At 40.6% G+C, this 16,161-nt stretch overlaps 2 protein-coding genes across 5 annotated transcripts in view; one reads left to right on the plus strand and one right to left on the minus strand.

Annotated features, from left to right (window-relative positions):
* Positions 1 to 6,080, plus strand: part of ARL6IP5 (ADP ribosylation factor like GTPase 6 interacting protein 5) — a gene marked incomplete at its 5' end in the record, with an annotated part of 28,265 nt that extends 22,185 nt beyond the window's left edge. Inside the window, 2 exon segments of the mRNA NM_001048073.1 lie at positions 2,018 to 2,235; positions 5,128 to 6,080. Of these exon segments, the coding sequence (NP_001041538.1) occupies positions 2,018 to 2,235; positions 5,128 to 5,300 (391 nt within the window). The 3' untranslated portion in view covers positions 5,301 to 6,080.
* Positions 6,081 to 9,487: 3,407 nt separating this feature from the next.
* The window catches only part of LMOD3 (leiomodin 3), a 48,537-nt gene continuing 41,863 nt past the window's right edge, over positions 9,488 to 16,161 (minus strand). For all 4 annotated transcript variants that reach the window (XM_084988988.1, XM_084988987.1, XM_084988984.1 and 1 more), the window contains one exon: positions 9,488 to 9,882. In XM_084988988.1, the coding sequence (XP_084845114.1) occupies positions 9,856 to 9,882 (27 nt within the window). In that variant the 3' untranslated portion in view covers positions 9,488 to 9,855. The remainder of the gene's footprint in view (positions 9,883 to 16,161) is intronic.

Consider the following 16,161-nt stretch of genomic DNA (forward strand, 5'->3'; position numbering starts at 1 on the left):
ACTTTTACCACTGTTTAACTCTGTTCATCTTGGTAGGAATTTTTAACTTTTTTTTTTTTGTCTTTTTATGGCCACACCCAGGGCATATGGAGATTCCCAGGCTAGGAGTTGAATTAGAGCTGTAGCTGCTGGCCTACACCACAGCCATTGCAACACCAGATCCAAGCTATGTCTGCAAACTACACCACAGCTCATGACAACACCAGATCTTTAATTCACTGAGCAAGGCCAGAGATCAAACCCACGTCCTCATGTATACTAGTCAGGTTCAATAAACAATGAGCCAAGATAGGAACCCTGCAAGTTTTAACTTTTTAAAAGAAGTTTGACATACTTATATCCCTGATTTCATCCATTAAGATATGCAGTACTCTCATTCCTAATTGAAAGTATTTAAAATAGGTTTTGTGTTTCAGAAGACCAAATCAGAACTAAAATTTAAAGGGTCTTTTTTTTTTTTAAAAAAAAAAGAATCTTAGCTATCTTAAATATGAATTCCAATATGAGTATAAATCTTTCATCTTTTCTATTTCAGAGAAAGCAAACTCTTGGCATCACTGTTCATTATCCTGTCTTCCAAATCAGTCATGTTTATATTCAGAGCGTGATGAAAACACACTGACCCTCTTTGTCCTTCCCGAGCAAAATGTTCATTAGCCTCTTATGAGGGTAAAAGTTAGTAATAAATCATACTTGACAGTCACAAGTGCTTGTTAAGGATTTTGTATACACAGTGGGTTGTGGGGGAGTGGGGTGGGGGGGACTCCAATGCCAAGTCATTCTTACTCATGAAATACTTGATCTAAATTTACTCTTCGTCATGTGTTTTTCCCCATTATCAACAGTAATGTAAACATTGGCTCATGTAACAATGAAACTGGAGGTTCTGTGCTTGGAAATCTGTTGATAACCCATCTTCTAATGACACTCTGAGCCTTTTAAAGAATTATAAAGTCCTCTCTAGGCCAGAAATCATAAACTCAAATGCCTCCATGAGCCAGGCAGTTTATGTAAGAATGCAATGCAGGGCAGCTGCTAGAAAAACAATTATTAATGGCAACTCCCTGGGGACCTCTGTGTCTGAGATGCCATAGATAGTGGAGGGAGCTGAGGCTAAATGGGGAGCATTTATTCTATCTGAATGAGAAAGCATTCCAGCCAGTGGCTGACATGTGGGAAAGTAGGCCTAGTTTGGTTAGATTTTCTTGTTTCCAGGAAAAGCAAGAAATCCCAAGTTTTATGGATTTTTAAAAACACGTTGGAATTCAAGTAAAAGTGTCTTTAAAATTATTGTACAGTCCAAACACAAATGTGGCTGCAGGCTGGATCCAGTTCATGGAGCACCCTATGTGACCTCTGTTCCACATCCATCTCTCATGGAAGCTTCTAGGAGGATTTAAATAAGCCCTGAGTGCTCAGAAAGTACACTCAATGTGTACTAGGGCCCAGAATATACAAAAGCTAAACACAGTCCATCCAAAAGAGGGGCTAGTCTTTTAAATGGTGGCTGTTTCAGAGTTCCCATCATGGTTCAGTGGAAACAAATCTGACTAGTATCCATGAGGACACAGGTTCAATTCCTGGCCTCACTCAGTGGGTTAAGGATCCAGCATTGCCATGAGCTGCGGTGTAGGTCACAGATGAGGCTCTGATCTGGTATTGCTATGGCTATTGTGTAGGCCAGCAGCTATAGCTCCGATTTGACCCCTAGCCTGGGAACTTCCATATACTGCAGGTGCAGCCCTCAAAAGACAAACAAAAAACAAGCAAACAAAAATCTTTAAATGGTGAGCTTCTAATGAGATGGGCTGTTTGGTGAGAGTCGCGCTGCCTCGGTGGGAATCTTGGCACCAGCATTTTCTAACCTCTTTGCCTAACTGTCTTCCTTCGAGAAAGGAAATAATCACATCTACCTCATCAGGTTAGGAGGATTATATGAGACCATGTAGATAAAAGGCTTAGTAGTGCTTTGTTGTTCCTCCTCCTGACATAAGCTCCCTCTTTTCTCACATCCCAGGTTCCTGAGCCCCTTCAACATGATCCTTGGAGGCATTGTGGTGGTACTGGTATTCACGGGCTTTGTGTGGGCAGCCCACAATAAAGACATTCTCCGCCGGCTGAAGAAGCAGTACCCTACGGTGTTTGTCATGGTGGTCATGCTGGCCAGCTACTTCCTCATATCCATGTTTGGGGGAGTCATGGTCTTTGTGTTCGGCATCACTTTCCCTTTGCTGCGTAAGTGAACCAGAGTCTTCCTTTCCTGGTATCATAAAAAAATATAGGGGTGAGGAGTTTCCCCTGTACTAGAACGCAGTGGGTGGTATCTCTGCAGTGCAAGGATACAGGTTCAATCCCTGGCCCAACACAGTGGGTTTAAGGATCTGGCATTTCCATTGCTGTGGTATAGGTCACAGCCGCAGCTTGGATTTGATACCTGGCCCGGGAACTCCATGTGCCACAGGGTGGCCAAAAATGAAGAAAAAAAAATGTGGGCACAATTGTTTAGAGGGAGTTACCTATGCTGATTCAGAGGTGTGTTGGCTGGTCTGCAAACTTATCAGAATTTTATGAAACAGCCAATCAAGTTCTAATAACCCTCAAATTGCACAAAAATGTAGTGGGGCACCTTCTCTGTGCCATTCTTTTGGGGACACAACAGTTAACAAAACAAATACAGATCCAAAGTGCTATAGCAGGAAAGTGGTAGGGCCTGCATTGGACTCCTAGCATACTGAGTCTGGCATAGAAATGAATGTATTTCATTTGGAAGTTAGCTGTTTACTTACTCAGAAGGTCATATTTAGTGTTGAAAGTTTCGGAAGTTGGCCCAGAATATAGATACCAAATACTCCAATTCTGGTGAAGAGGATTAGACATTTTCTAAATTTTACATGCATTCTTTACTGAGATTCCCAAACACGTGAAGCCTGAAATACAGAACAGATAAAATCCAGTCTTATCAATAGAAATCTGATTAAAATTATAGTATATTAAGTGACAGGAACATCCCTTTAACTTTTAATAGCATTTCATTTGTACATCTATTCCACTGAATAAAATCAATCACTTGTTTAGAGTTTTGTTAGATTAAGCCCAGAATATTTACGTATATATCCCACACCTTATTAGATAAAATATGTGAATCTGGGCGTTCCCGTTGTGGCTCAGTGGTTAATGAACCCGACTAGCATCCATGAGAATTTGGGTTCGATCCCTGGCCTCACTCAGTGGGTTAAGGATCCAGTGTTGCCGTGAGCTATCATGTAGGTCGAAGACACAGCTTGGATTGTGTTTGGCTGTGGCTGTGGCGTAGGCCAGCAGTTACAGCTCCAATTGGACCCCTAGCCTGGGAACCTCCATGTGCCGTGGGTGCAGCCCTAAAGAGACAAAAAGACCAAAAAAAAAAAAAAAAAAAAAAAAAAAAGAATACGCATAAGCTCAAAATGAAGGAATGGAAAAAGATATTCCATGCAAATGGAAACCAAAATAGAACAGGGATAGCTATACTCACATTAGACAAAAAAAAAAAAGAGAGAGAGAGAATCTGCAAATTCAAACTTTTGGACATATTCTTCAGGTTTTCCTTATGTACTAAAGGCTTAGTATTTCATTGATTCTGCTTAAGCACACATGGAATAAAACACAGGCCAGTATAACAAAATGTATCACAGGTGGAGAGCCAAGGGTTCAAGTTTCCATTCCTAGACCTTTGGAAACGTGCCATGTTATTTGGACCAGTTATCCTATATGGTCTGTAATTCGCTATCTATAAAGTAAAGAACTTAGATAAGACCAGTGATTCCCACACTTTGGTGCTTGTGAGAATCATCCAGGATGATTTTTTAAAATATAAATTTCCCAGCCACATTCCCTTGGAGATCTCAATTCTTTGGGTCCACAGTGGTGCCCCAAAAACCTGTATTTTTTATTTATTTTTATTTTATTATTATTATTTTGTCTTTTTGCCTTTTCCAGGGCCACTCCCGTGGCATATGGAGATTCCAGGGCTAGGGGTCTAATCAGAGCTGCAGCCACTGGCCTACACCAGAGCCACAGCAACGCGGGATCCGAGCCACGTCTGCAACCTATGCCACAGCTCACAGCAATGCCTGATCCTTAACAACTGAGCAAGGCCAGGGGTTGAACCCAAATTCTCATGTTTCCTAGTCGAATTCGTTAACTACTGAGCCACAATGGGAACTCCAAGAACCTGTATTTTTAGAAAACTCTTCAAATGATTCTGTCCCTTTAGATTGGGAGCCTCCAGAGAACATGCACATGAGTGCCTCTGAAAACAAAGGCTCCAAAATCACCTACGTCAGAATCATCCACAGTGCTTACTGAAATTTTACATTCTGGAGCCCTACGTCAGTCTTCACAGTCTGAATCCAGACTGTGGAGAGTGAGATTTTGTCTATTTAACGGGCTCTCCAGATAATTTGTATATGCACACAAATATGAAAACTGCTGGTATAGATCACCTGGGGTGTCTGTTTAAAATGCAGATGCCCAGGCCTATCCCTTTAAGGTTCAGAAAGTCCAGCAGAGGGGCCAGGGAATCTGTTTCTCAATAAATAAACTCAGGTAATCCTTAATGATCAGACACCTTTGGAGAACACCAGGTTACACAAGGTCCATGAAACCCTTAGCTTTTTACCTAGAAACCTATATCCAACACTGGAAATCTACCCCTTAGGAGGCAGCTTCTAAGAGGATTTCATCAGCATGCCTCTTGCAGGGAACAATATACAGATAATCTCTGCACTGAGCATGAGTTCTTTTCTGGAAAACTTAGTGTTAAGTCAGTTTTTACGTAGGTTGGAATCCCATGATTTGCTTTGAATTTCAGGGCACTTAAATAGCCTCCGAAAGGTAAGGATGTCAGTGTGTGCAGGAAAGAGCGTGGCTGGCTGATTGTGGTCCTTCTTGCTGAATCCACTTGCCGTCATACACAAGGAAAACCTTATGACTTTTCAAAGAGCTTTCTAGAAAGTCTGAGGATCCATGAAGAGACCTGTATTGATTAGAGAACCCGATTGAACTTCTTAATTGAAGTTTTTACAAAAGGGGTGAAGGGGAGAGAGAGAACTGTAGCTGTGGTGCTAATCACATCTCACTTCCCTGTAGTGATGTTTATCCACGCGTCGCTGAGACTCCGGAACCTCAAGAACAAACTGGAGAATAAAATAGAGGGAATCGGTCTGAAGAGGACACCCATGGGCATTGTCCTGGATGCCCTAGAACAGCAGGAAGAAAACATCAGCAAGTTCGCTGACTATATCAGTAAAGTCAATGAGTAAATGGAGCTGACCTGGCGATAGGGTTGCTGCAGAAATCGACGTGCAGTGTGCCCTTGTCCAGACCTATTTTCCGTTTGTGTTTCTGACGTAGGAGGTTCCTGCACCATCCAACCATCCGTGGCAGCGTGCACGTAGTGGCCATGCTGTTCACATCTCTGCTTTTACAGAGAGCAGGCCTCAGAGACTGAAAAAACCACCCTCCTATTGTATCTGAAGTTTCAGGTGTGTTTATGGAAGCTGATAGGAAATGGAGCACACCTATTTTTTTTAAGGGGAATACAAATAAAAGAATCATGGATTGTATAGCAACAATACAGTGATCTTGTGGGAAAAAATTCAATTGTAAAATATTGAGGCAGTATGAGTAAATGAAAAGACTGTTAAAGTAGATGATGTCATGCACTAGCCTGTTTTAATCTGCCCCCCCATCCTCCTCCTCCAAAAAATTTCCTTGTTAGAATTATAATGTGTAGGGTATATATTAGTTTTGTTTTTATTATTACGCTTTTAAAATCAAAGATGATCTCCATCACTTTGATGTGCAGTGGAAGTTGGATAAATCAATTTCTAGTTTGTTTACAAAGCTAGCTGTTTGTGAGAATATTTTGTCAACTTTTTGTCCGTTTTTGAAAGGCTAGTAATGTGTTTGCACTAGCAGGCATTTGTTGCAGACTAAATGCCATCTTCTTTAAGGAGGTTACAGTTCTGTAACCTGTATTATTCTCAATGGTCTTGTTTAAAAAAAAAAAAAGAAAAAATCAAAATAAAACTTGAGTTCTGTTTCTGTTGCACACTTTTTCTTGTTCTAAGGAAAAAAAAGATGTCCACGGTAAATGTTTCCCTTTTTTCTTTATTGTTTAGTTTTTAACTGGAACATTGAGAAAGAAGGAAACAAACGTGCATTTTACTCATTCCTTAGGGCAGAAAGAGGACATGAAGAGCTGATCTTTTGAAATCTGAAAAGCATCTTTAGATGACCGAGCAAAAAGGCTTTTTAAAAAATGGGAACGAGGAGTTCCCGTCGTGGCGCAGTGGTTAACGAATCTGACTAGGAACCATGAGGTTGTGGGTTCAGTCCCTGCCCTTGCTCAGTGGGTTAACGATCCGGCGTTGCCATGAGCTGTGGTGTAGGTCGCAGACACGGCTCAGATCCTGCATTGCTGTGGCTCTGGCGTAGGCCGGCAGCTATAGCTTTGATTAGACCCCTAGCCTGGGAACCTCCATATGCCATGGGAGCGGCCCAAAAATAGCAAAAAGACAAAAAAAAAAAAAAAAAAAAAAAAAAAGAAAATGAGAGTGATGAGCAACTCCTGCAGTTCATAAAAATTTTAGATAATTCTTGGTATCTATAAAAGCCAAGTTTTTTTTTTAAATAAAGCCATTAGAATTAAGATAGCATGAGTTTTTTTTCCTTTACTTTCTTGTACTTACCATGTATTTAGCAATAGGTGATACAAAATGTTTTGCTTGCCAGCTAAGTGATTTCATAGATGAATAGAAAATATTTAGGTTTCCCTTCATTGAATTATGAAGACAGTTGGAGCAGTAGTAATTGAAGAGACTCTGTACCTCCTAGAATAAGTAGCAATGCATATGCCACTCCTGATTTTTCTTGCATTTTAATTCCACAGCCAAACTGCAGCCTTTGTCACTAGCACAGTGACATAACCATGACTTCATACACATGGTCTAGAACTTGTACCCTTAGCAAGCTATCAAGAATAAAATTTATCAAAGGTTTTTTTGGGAGATGAGACTTTATTTACTGCACCTCTGTGTTAAATGTCTGAGAAACTCAGTGACAACTCTATCTATGTACAATGAGGGTGTTCTATACAACAAAATCACTCAGCTTGTGCTTCAAATAGTGTTTAATAAAACTTTAATACTCTATTCATTCCCAGTCAGGGTAAAATCAAATTCTGATGGGATCTTTTTTAAAACCTGACATGGGTTTATACATATTTTAGGCCCATTTTCTACATGGTGAATTCTGCAGACTAAATGTAGCAAATTTAGAGAAAGTGACAATGTGAATGAAAAAATATAGTCATTATAATTACTAATGGTTGGTATTCAATTCTGGAAGGATTATAATATAAAAAGCTAGCATGGTAGTTCTATAAATTGTTTCATTTTAAAAACAAGTTAAAATCTTCATTAAGATGTTTAGGGTGGGAGTGGGTGAATAGAAGAGCAGAGTTCTGTCTTTGGACAAAACCTGTAGACTGAGGCAGTAACTTTGAACTGGAATCATCTTTTCTTTTTGCACATCTAAGAGTAAAGTCCTCTTTCAGGACTATTAACACTTTTTGAAATTCCTGATTTATTTATTAATACTGGTGCTATATAAGCAAACACAAAGGTTTTCCAGAACTTCAACTCCTCTCATTTACATTAGGCTTTTAAACATCTTCAGAGTGCTTTGTCCCATCAGAGTTTACCCTCCTAAATGCAGAGTATGCTAGACATTTTTAAAGTGTTATTTAGTGCAGCCCTTTTAAAACCATCTGGCTTGGGGAGTTCCCATTGTGGCGCAGTGGTTAACGAATCCGACTAGGAACCATGAGGTTGCAGGTTCGGTCCCTGCCCTTGCTCAGTGGGTTAACGATCCGGCGTTGCCGTGACCTGTGGTGTAGGTTGCAGACGCGGCTTGGATCCCGAGTTGCTGTGGCTCTGGCGTAGGCCGGTGGCTACAGCTCCGATTCAACCCCTAGCCTGGGAACCTCCATATGCCGTGGGAGCGGCCCAAGAAATAGCAGCAGCAGCATCAACAACAACAACAACAACAACAAAAAGAGTAAAAATAAATAAATAAATAAATAAAACCATCTGGCTTGGTATACAAGAAAGTTTATAGAAATAGGAAAGTAGGAGAAAACAAAACTCTCAACCTTTGGCTATTCTAAAATTAGTTACTTGATTGAAAACTCTATTTAAATTTGGATACTTTTGTATCCACTAAATTATCTTTAAAAAATGGGGAGTTCCTTTGTGGCTTGGTGGGTTAAGGATCTGGCACTGTCACTACTGTGGCTCTGGTTACTGCAGTGGCACAGGTTTGATGCCTGGCCTGGGAACTTACAAAGGTATGGCAAAAAAAAAAAAAAAAAAAAAAAAAAAAAAAACCATATTTCTTTCCCATGGCTTGTCCTTCCAAATAATGCATTAATTTTGTCCCCATTAAGTCCATTCTCTCCTAGCCTGTTTTGCCTGTGGTGTTACCACCTATGATTTTATAAAAGGAGAACAGAGCCAGGTACTAATTAGTTGCTCAGGTAAAGAAGAGAGAAAAAGCAACAAAGTCTGATTTCCTGATTTCTAAGGTTCACACCACTTCTACACAAAATTTCAGATCTCTGCACCTAGTGACTAGAAGGAATAATTAATGGTTCTAAGAACTTTTTTTTTTTTTTTTTTTTTTTTTTTTAAGGTAGAAAGAACACTGGGGTTGGAGTTTTCTGGAAGATTTTTGTGGAGTCTCTCAGGACATTCTATAGAATGGTCAATGGGAGCAGAAGCATGAGATGTTTTATCAAGAATAATACAAAAAATTTGTGGCAAATAAGACAATTACTAAATTGAGAAGAGGCAACGGAGGGCCTTGAATGAGAGGATAACAAATTTAAATTTAATCCTATGGCTAGTTTCCTTTAGAAGATTTTTGAGAACAAGATCAAGATCATTCACAGACTAAACTTAAATACACACACACACACACACACACACACTCAGCTAAAAACAAAAGCTTAGCAATAACCATATTATTCATAGTTTTTTCCCCTGAAACCAGCATGCTACCTCCCATTGTCTCTATACGTATGGAACAGGGCAGTTTCACATATATGCATGGTTTATTTTCCCTGTTACTTTTTCTGGAAATACTGTTTTCTCCATGTACCGTGGCTTAAGTGTTCTGCTCTTCACAGATACCCCTATCAAAAGTATACCCTAACACACAGGGAAATGGGCAAGAGAGAAAGCTATCAGGATTGGAAACTGGAGCTCACAGCTGATTCTCCAAGAAAAGCTAATTAAAAATTCTCCACTTTCAAAGACTTGGAAGGGCCTGGAGTTCAATTTACCCCTCACCTTTCCATAGAGTGAAACAACGTTTTGTTCCCTTTAAGATACTGTGTGATGAATTACAGCAGAGTAGACATAAGGAGAAGAAAATGGAAATATAATAGTTAGAACTTTTATAGTATTTATTGTTTTTTACCAGGAGAAAGCAATAGTAAAGCAAACATTTATGAAAAAAATTTTTTTTAACTTTGGTTGGAGGACTCTACATTTCATGTAAGTCACTCAAACTGACTGCAAAGTAGAAAAGGTGCAAGATAAAGACTGATATTTTATCTCCTTCCCCCTGCCTTTTCAGCCCCTATCTTGTCTTGAGCCAAGCATTCTGCCTTTCACAAAATACTCCTATCAGATGTTAGCATTGTTCCCAATTCCACCACCTGGATCCAGAAGTACACCGCTGAAATCATCTGCAAGCTCTAATCCAGGAGTCATTACATCAGTTTCTTCTTCTAGATTATTTCATTGCTGCTTATGCCAGTTCTTTTGGCAGTTGCACCTGTGATTTAAGCATTTGAAAAAAAAAAAAAAGGAGAAAAATTAATCTGGATATTCAAGTGTTTTACAGCAAAGATGACAAAATGTACATGTCTCAAAGGGTATAAAATGAATTATAAATCCTAGCCAGAGTCCCCCCACCCAAATCATGATAAAACAACAATAAAAATCAACCACCATGAACTGGGCATTTACTGATGACAGGGACAGATCCAAGGGCTCTGAGCACTCAGTGAAGCTTATCCTATAAACAAGAGGGCAGCTACTGGAATGTGCCTGGTTCAAATCCTAATACTAGCACTTACTAATTGTGTGGTACTGGGCACCAATTTTCTCAGCTATAAACTGACGGTATCTCATCCACAAGGCAACCATAAGGAGTAAATGATACTAGTTAGTAATCAACATTAACACTTCTAAAAAATATTTTTAATTTTATGGCCACACCAATATATGGAATTTCCTGGGCCAAGGATTAAATTACAGCTGTAGCTGCAACCTACAAGGCAAAACCAGATCCTTTTAACCTACTGCACCAGGCCAGGGATTGAATCTGCACCTCTGAAGTGACCCGAGCCACCATAGTCAGATTCTTAACCAACTACACCACAGCAGCAACTCCAACTCTTATTATTAAAGCATTTTCTCACTTCATCTCACAACCACCTTGTCAAGAGGGAACAGGCTCAGAGAAAAATCAATTTGCTTAAGGTCGCAGACAGGGCTAGGAAGTGGAAGAATAGGATTTGAACCCGAGTCTGCCTGATTTCAATATGCATGCCTTAACCACCAAATAAATTCCATTGTAACAATATAAAATATATGTTCTTTTAAATACTGGTCTTTCCTCTTGGAAGCACATTCCTAATGTGAAACACTTAACTAAATTTTAAAATACTATTTGGCAACCCCACCCAAAAGAAAAATAATTATAAAAGAGTAATGTAAGACTGACTGCAAATCAACTCTGAGATTTGTTTCACAGAAACAATTTAAAGATAAAACAAGTTCTTAAAGGGTGTCAAGTGGTGAAACCTTTTAGGAGGAAGAGTCATCCATCCATCCTGGATGTACCTTTCAGAGAATGCTGAGAGAGTTCAAAGGAAGCTAAGAGTTCATATAATAGTGAGTAAAAAGGGATTGGTGGTGTCTCCGCATCGCCAGGATGCCAGTTCAATCTCCGGCCTCTGCACAGTGGGTTAAAGGATCCCATGTTGCCGCAGCTGCGGCTTAGGTTACAACTGTGGCTCAGATTCAGTCCCTGGCCTGGAAACTCACATACCATGGGGAGGCCAAAAAAAAGAAAATGAAAATGTCTCTCCCATTGCCCATGTCCACCTGCCATTTTGATGAACCATTTTGGCCCCATGCTATGGGCCCTCTTCAGCCACTTCTCTCTGCCCACAGCCTTTGGCTAAAAAGGTTTCCCAACATCCTGCCCATGGGAGAACCCTGGATGTGTTGCTACTGTCTACACAGCCTGCAAACCAAAAGGTCCTCCACATGCTTCTGACTCTCTCCCTCCCTAGCGCCAGACTTTTAGGAAGGGAAGGTATGACTATAACTTGGTAGGACTCACCCATGGAGAACACCAATCAACAAAATGGCTGATGCCAGTTGTTTAACCACAAAGCTGCAACAGTCAAAACTGTGTCCTTTGTATCGTTGAATGGAAAAATAGTTTTATAGTATGTTCTTCCTTATATATGTATGGAAGTGTTCCAAATCAATAAAAGTATTTTAAAAATCAAAACATGGCAATGACCCAACATAGTAAACCCAGAGACATATTGACATATTTAAAATATGACCAAGATGGCAGTTGAGATCACTGGGAGAAAGAATGACTCCCTATGGGAATACCCATAGTGGCTCAGCAGAAAGAATCTGATTAGCATCCATGAAGATGCAGGTTTGATCCCTGGCCTTGCTCAGTGTGTTAAGGATCCAGTGTTGCCATGAGCTGTGGTATAGTTTGCAGATGGGACTCAGAACCCATGTTGCTGTGCTTGTGGCGTAGGCCTGTGGCTACAGCACCAATTTGAGCCCTCGCCTAGGAACCTCCATATGCCTCAGGTGCAGCCCTAAAAAGACAAAACAAAGAAACAAAAAAACAAAGAACGAGTCCCTAAACGATCAGTGAGTGGTTAGCTATTTGGCAAAGAAATAAAGCTTCTTGCTTCCTACTTACTTCTAAAATTGAATCCTTTAATTTATAATATGGAATATTTTTTTAAAAACCAAAAGCTGGAGTTCCCGTCGTGGCTCAGTGGAAATGAGGACTAGCATCCATGAGGACATAGGTTCAATCCCTGGCCTCACTGAGTGGGTTAAGGATCCAGCATTGCCATGAGCTGTGGTGTAGGTCACAGATGCAGCTCGGATCCCGAGTTGCTGTGGCTGTGGCATAGGCCAACAGCTCCAGCTGATTCGACCCCTAGCCTGGAAATCTCCAAATGCTGCGGGTGCGACCCTAAAAAGACAAGGAAAAAAAAAAAATCAAGCTAATACTACAAGACTGTTTGATGCCAGTGGAAATGCACATATTCAATAAAATTACTAAAAAATTAAAACCAAAAGCTATAACAGTAGAAAAATAGGCAAATATCTTACTAAGCTTCAGAAAAGCCATTTCTAATAAGCAGAACACAAAAGACAGAAACCAGGAGTTCCCTTGGGGGTCGGTAGATTAAAGTCCAGCATTGTCACTGCTGTGGCATGTATCCAATCCCTGGTGAGGGAGCTTCTATATGCTGTATGCACAGCCAAAACCAAAAAACCAAAACCCAGGAGTCCCTCTTGTGGTGCAGCAGAAACAAATCCGATTAGTGTCCATGAAGATGTGGGTTCAATCCCTGGCCTCGCTCAGTGGGTCAGGGATCCGGCATTGCTGTGAGCTGTGGTGTAGGTTGCAGATGCAGCTCAGATCTGGTGTTGCTGTACTATAGTGTAGGCTGGCTGCCACAGCTCTGATTCAACCCCTAGCCTGGGAACTTTTATATGCCAAGAGTACAGCCCTAAAAAGCAAAACAAACAAACAAAAAACAAGAAACCAAACAAAAAGAAAAGCAATAGGAGTTCCCTCGGGGGAGCAGTTGGTTAATGATTCTGCCTGTCTCTGTGGAGATGCTGGTTCAGTTCCTGGCCCAGTACAGTGGTTAAGGATCCAGCACTGATGCAGCTGTGGTGTAGGTCACAGCTCTGGCTCAGATTTGATTGCTGGCCCCGGACCTTTCAGATGCCACAGGTGTGACCAAAAAAGAAAAAAAAAGAAAAAAAGAAAAACAATAAAGACAGAAACTGTGAAGATCTGATGTAAAAACAGATAGATCTGATATAAAAACATAAAACTTATAAGAAACAAAAATCAACTTGCGGCATTGTTAGGGAGTTCCTCCTTCTCTTGTTAGTTAAAATTAGTTTTTTAAAATTACTCAATGAATTTTATTACATTTATAGTTGTACAATGATCATCACAACCCAATTTAAAATTAGGTTTTTATCTTCTTTTGCCTTTTTAGGGCCGCATCTGTGGCATATGGAGGTTCCCAGGCTAGAGGTCTAGCTGGAGCTACAGTTGCCAGCCTACACCACAGCCACACCAATGTAGGATCTGAGCCATGTCTGTAACCTATACCTCAGCTCATTGCAACACCAGCGAGGCCAAGGATCGAACCCACAACCTCATGGTTCCTAGTCAGATTTGTTTCCGCTGCACCACAATGGGAACTCCTAAAATTGGTTTTTCAAAAAGATGTGTGTGTATATAGCACAAAGGTTGCATATGATGCAGTGGGCCTCGGTGAATTAAATAGTTGCTGCAGATGAGATTTTTATCTCAGTGAAAAGTACAAATACTCATCTGGATGGTAGGTAGTGATCAGACCACAACATTTTTAAAGGTGAAAGGAAATCATACATTTATGAGGGAGGGATAAACCTGTACAAGCCTAATGTTTTTGTTTGGGGCTGGCATCATACTGATTCAGTTATCAACTCAAAGAAAAGTAAATTAGTGAATAAATTCAGTTAGACAAGACAAGGTTTAAAATAGCTAAAAATAGTAAGAACAACACGACAGACTAAAGAAATTGTACAGGAGTCAAATAAGTCATGTAAATGAGTGATAAAGGCCAGGTATCAGGCAGTAGGGCATGGTAGAACTGAGGGAAAACTGCAGAGTCTATTACCTATCTTAAGGGAGAAGCCAATACACTGATCTAGCTGACTTGTGCCATGTACATGTAAGCCCCATGAGGCTGGATTTGATGTTCCAAGTGCTCCCCATATATCTAGATGTTATTTATTTATTTATTGCCTTTTTTTTTTTTTTTTTTTTTAATAGGGCCTCACCCATGGCAGGTGGAGGTTCCCAGGCTAGGGGTCGAATCATTGCTACAGCTGCTGGCCTACACCAGAGCCACAGCAACATGGGATCTGAGCTGCATCTGCAACCTACACCACAGCTCATGGAAATGCCGGATCCTTAACCCACTGAGGGAGGCCAGGGATCGAACCCACAACCTCATGGTTCCTAGTCGGATTTGTTTCCACTGTGCCACGATGGGAACTCCTAGATGTTATTTATTATGTGTTATTCTATAATTTGTACTACACTCAGGTCAAACAAAACAAGCCTGGAGATTAGGTTTATAGTCCACTAGTTTTCAATACATCTTTCTTAAACTGAATTAAATGGGCAACTTTTTGGAGGTGGCAGAAGTTGAGCTAAGCAATTACACAGTCTTTCCTTTCTGCTAGAAACTTCATTTCAAGGATCCCAAGCCAGAAGCATGAGATGAGGAGAGAATCAACATTAAAAGGAAGAAATACAAATTTAAAATATAACTTTACTAGTTTATGAGCTAGAAAACTCAAAAACATTTCCAAGTCTAGGAAAGAAAAAAAGAACTCATGGTTTTTCCTTTAAGAATAAATAATTGTTGTGGCATTCCCACTGTGGCTCAGTCGGTTAAGAACCCAACATAGTGGAGTTCCTGTTGTGGCTCAGTGGTAACAAACCCAACTAGTATCCATGAGGACATCAGGCTTGATCCCTGGCCTTGCTCAGCGTGGTGCAGGCTGGCAGCTGCAGCTCCAATTGAACCCCTAGCCTGGGAACTTCCACATGCCATGGATGTACCCCTAAAAAGACCAAAAACAACAACAACAACAAAAACCGACATAGTGTCTATGAGGATGCCAGTTCAATCTGTGGATTTACTCAGTGGGTTAAGAATCCAGTGTCACCACAAGCTGAGGCATAGGTCACAGATGTGGCTTGGATCCAGTGTTTCTATGGCTCTGCACAGACCTACTGCTTCAGCTCTGGTTCAACCCTAGCCTAAGAACTTCCATCTGCTGCAGGTACAGCCATGAAAAGAAAAATAAAAAGAATAAGTAATTTCTAAGGATGTGTATGGAAATTAATTTTTTAGTTGAGTATCAGTTAGAAAAATAATTACAAGATTTCCCAGTTGGGTTTTTTTTTTTTTCCTTTGGCTGGCTGGAAAGTTTGGTATGCAGAAGTTCCTGGGCCAGGGACTGAACCTGTGCCACTACAATGATCAGAGCCACAACAATGACAACACCAGATATTTAACCCACTGAGCCACCCCAGGACTCCCCCCACATGGATTTTAACTTCATATATGAAAATCCAGGGTTTGGAGATCATCTCTGTCCTCCAACACAAATGGAGGGGGAAAACCCTGTAACCTTTAGTTTTATCTCCTTACAGTGAATATTGCTGTCTCATTTGACCATCCCAAAATAGCCCTTTCTGCTGGGATCTTGTGACATCACCACTGCTGAAGTTTATAGTATTTTACTGAGTCTAAAATACACATTTTGGAGTTCCCATTATGGGTCAGCAGGTAACCCACAGCCATAGCAACGTGGGATCCAAGCTGTGTCTGCAAACCTACACCACAGCTCACGGCAACACCAGATCCCCAACCCAGTGAGCAAATCCAGGGATTAAACCTGCTTCCTCGTGGATAATAGTCGGGTTCATTTCCGCTGAGCCACAACAGGAACTCCTCCAGGGGCCACCTTTAATGCAGATTTTTATTTTATTTTATTTTATTTTTAATGCACATTTTTAAAAGACTACTCTTTATTCTTTTCAGACTAATGTTATTTTCTAACTGTGTAGCCACAAAGGCTACTTGGATTTTCTTTGAGGACTGGTTACAGAGTGACAGCGCTGGTTTCTCTCAAAATAACACCCTGATCCACCCTCTACAGAGGTCTGGCAGCCTGGAGAAGAGCAGGTTGA

The sequence above is a fragment of the Sus scrofa genome, chromosome 13 (assembly GCF_054392235.1).
Source record: "Sus scrofa isolate SSC_HxYL_T2T_F1_AM1 chromosome 13, Sscrofa_HxYL_maternal_Yorkshire_Landrace_v2.0, whole genome shotgun sequence".
In the NCBI taxonomy this organism is placed as follows: Eukaryota; Metazoa; Chordata; class Mammalia; order Artiodactyla; family Suidae; genus Sus; species Sus scrofa.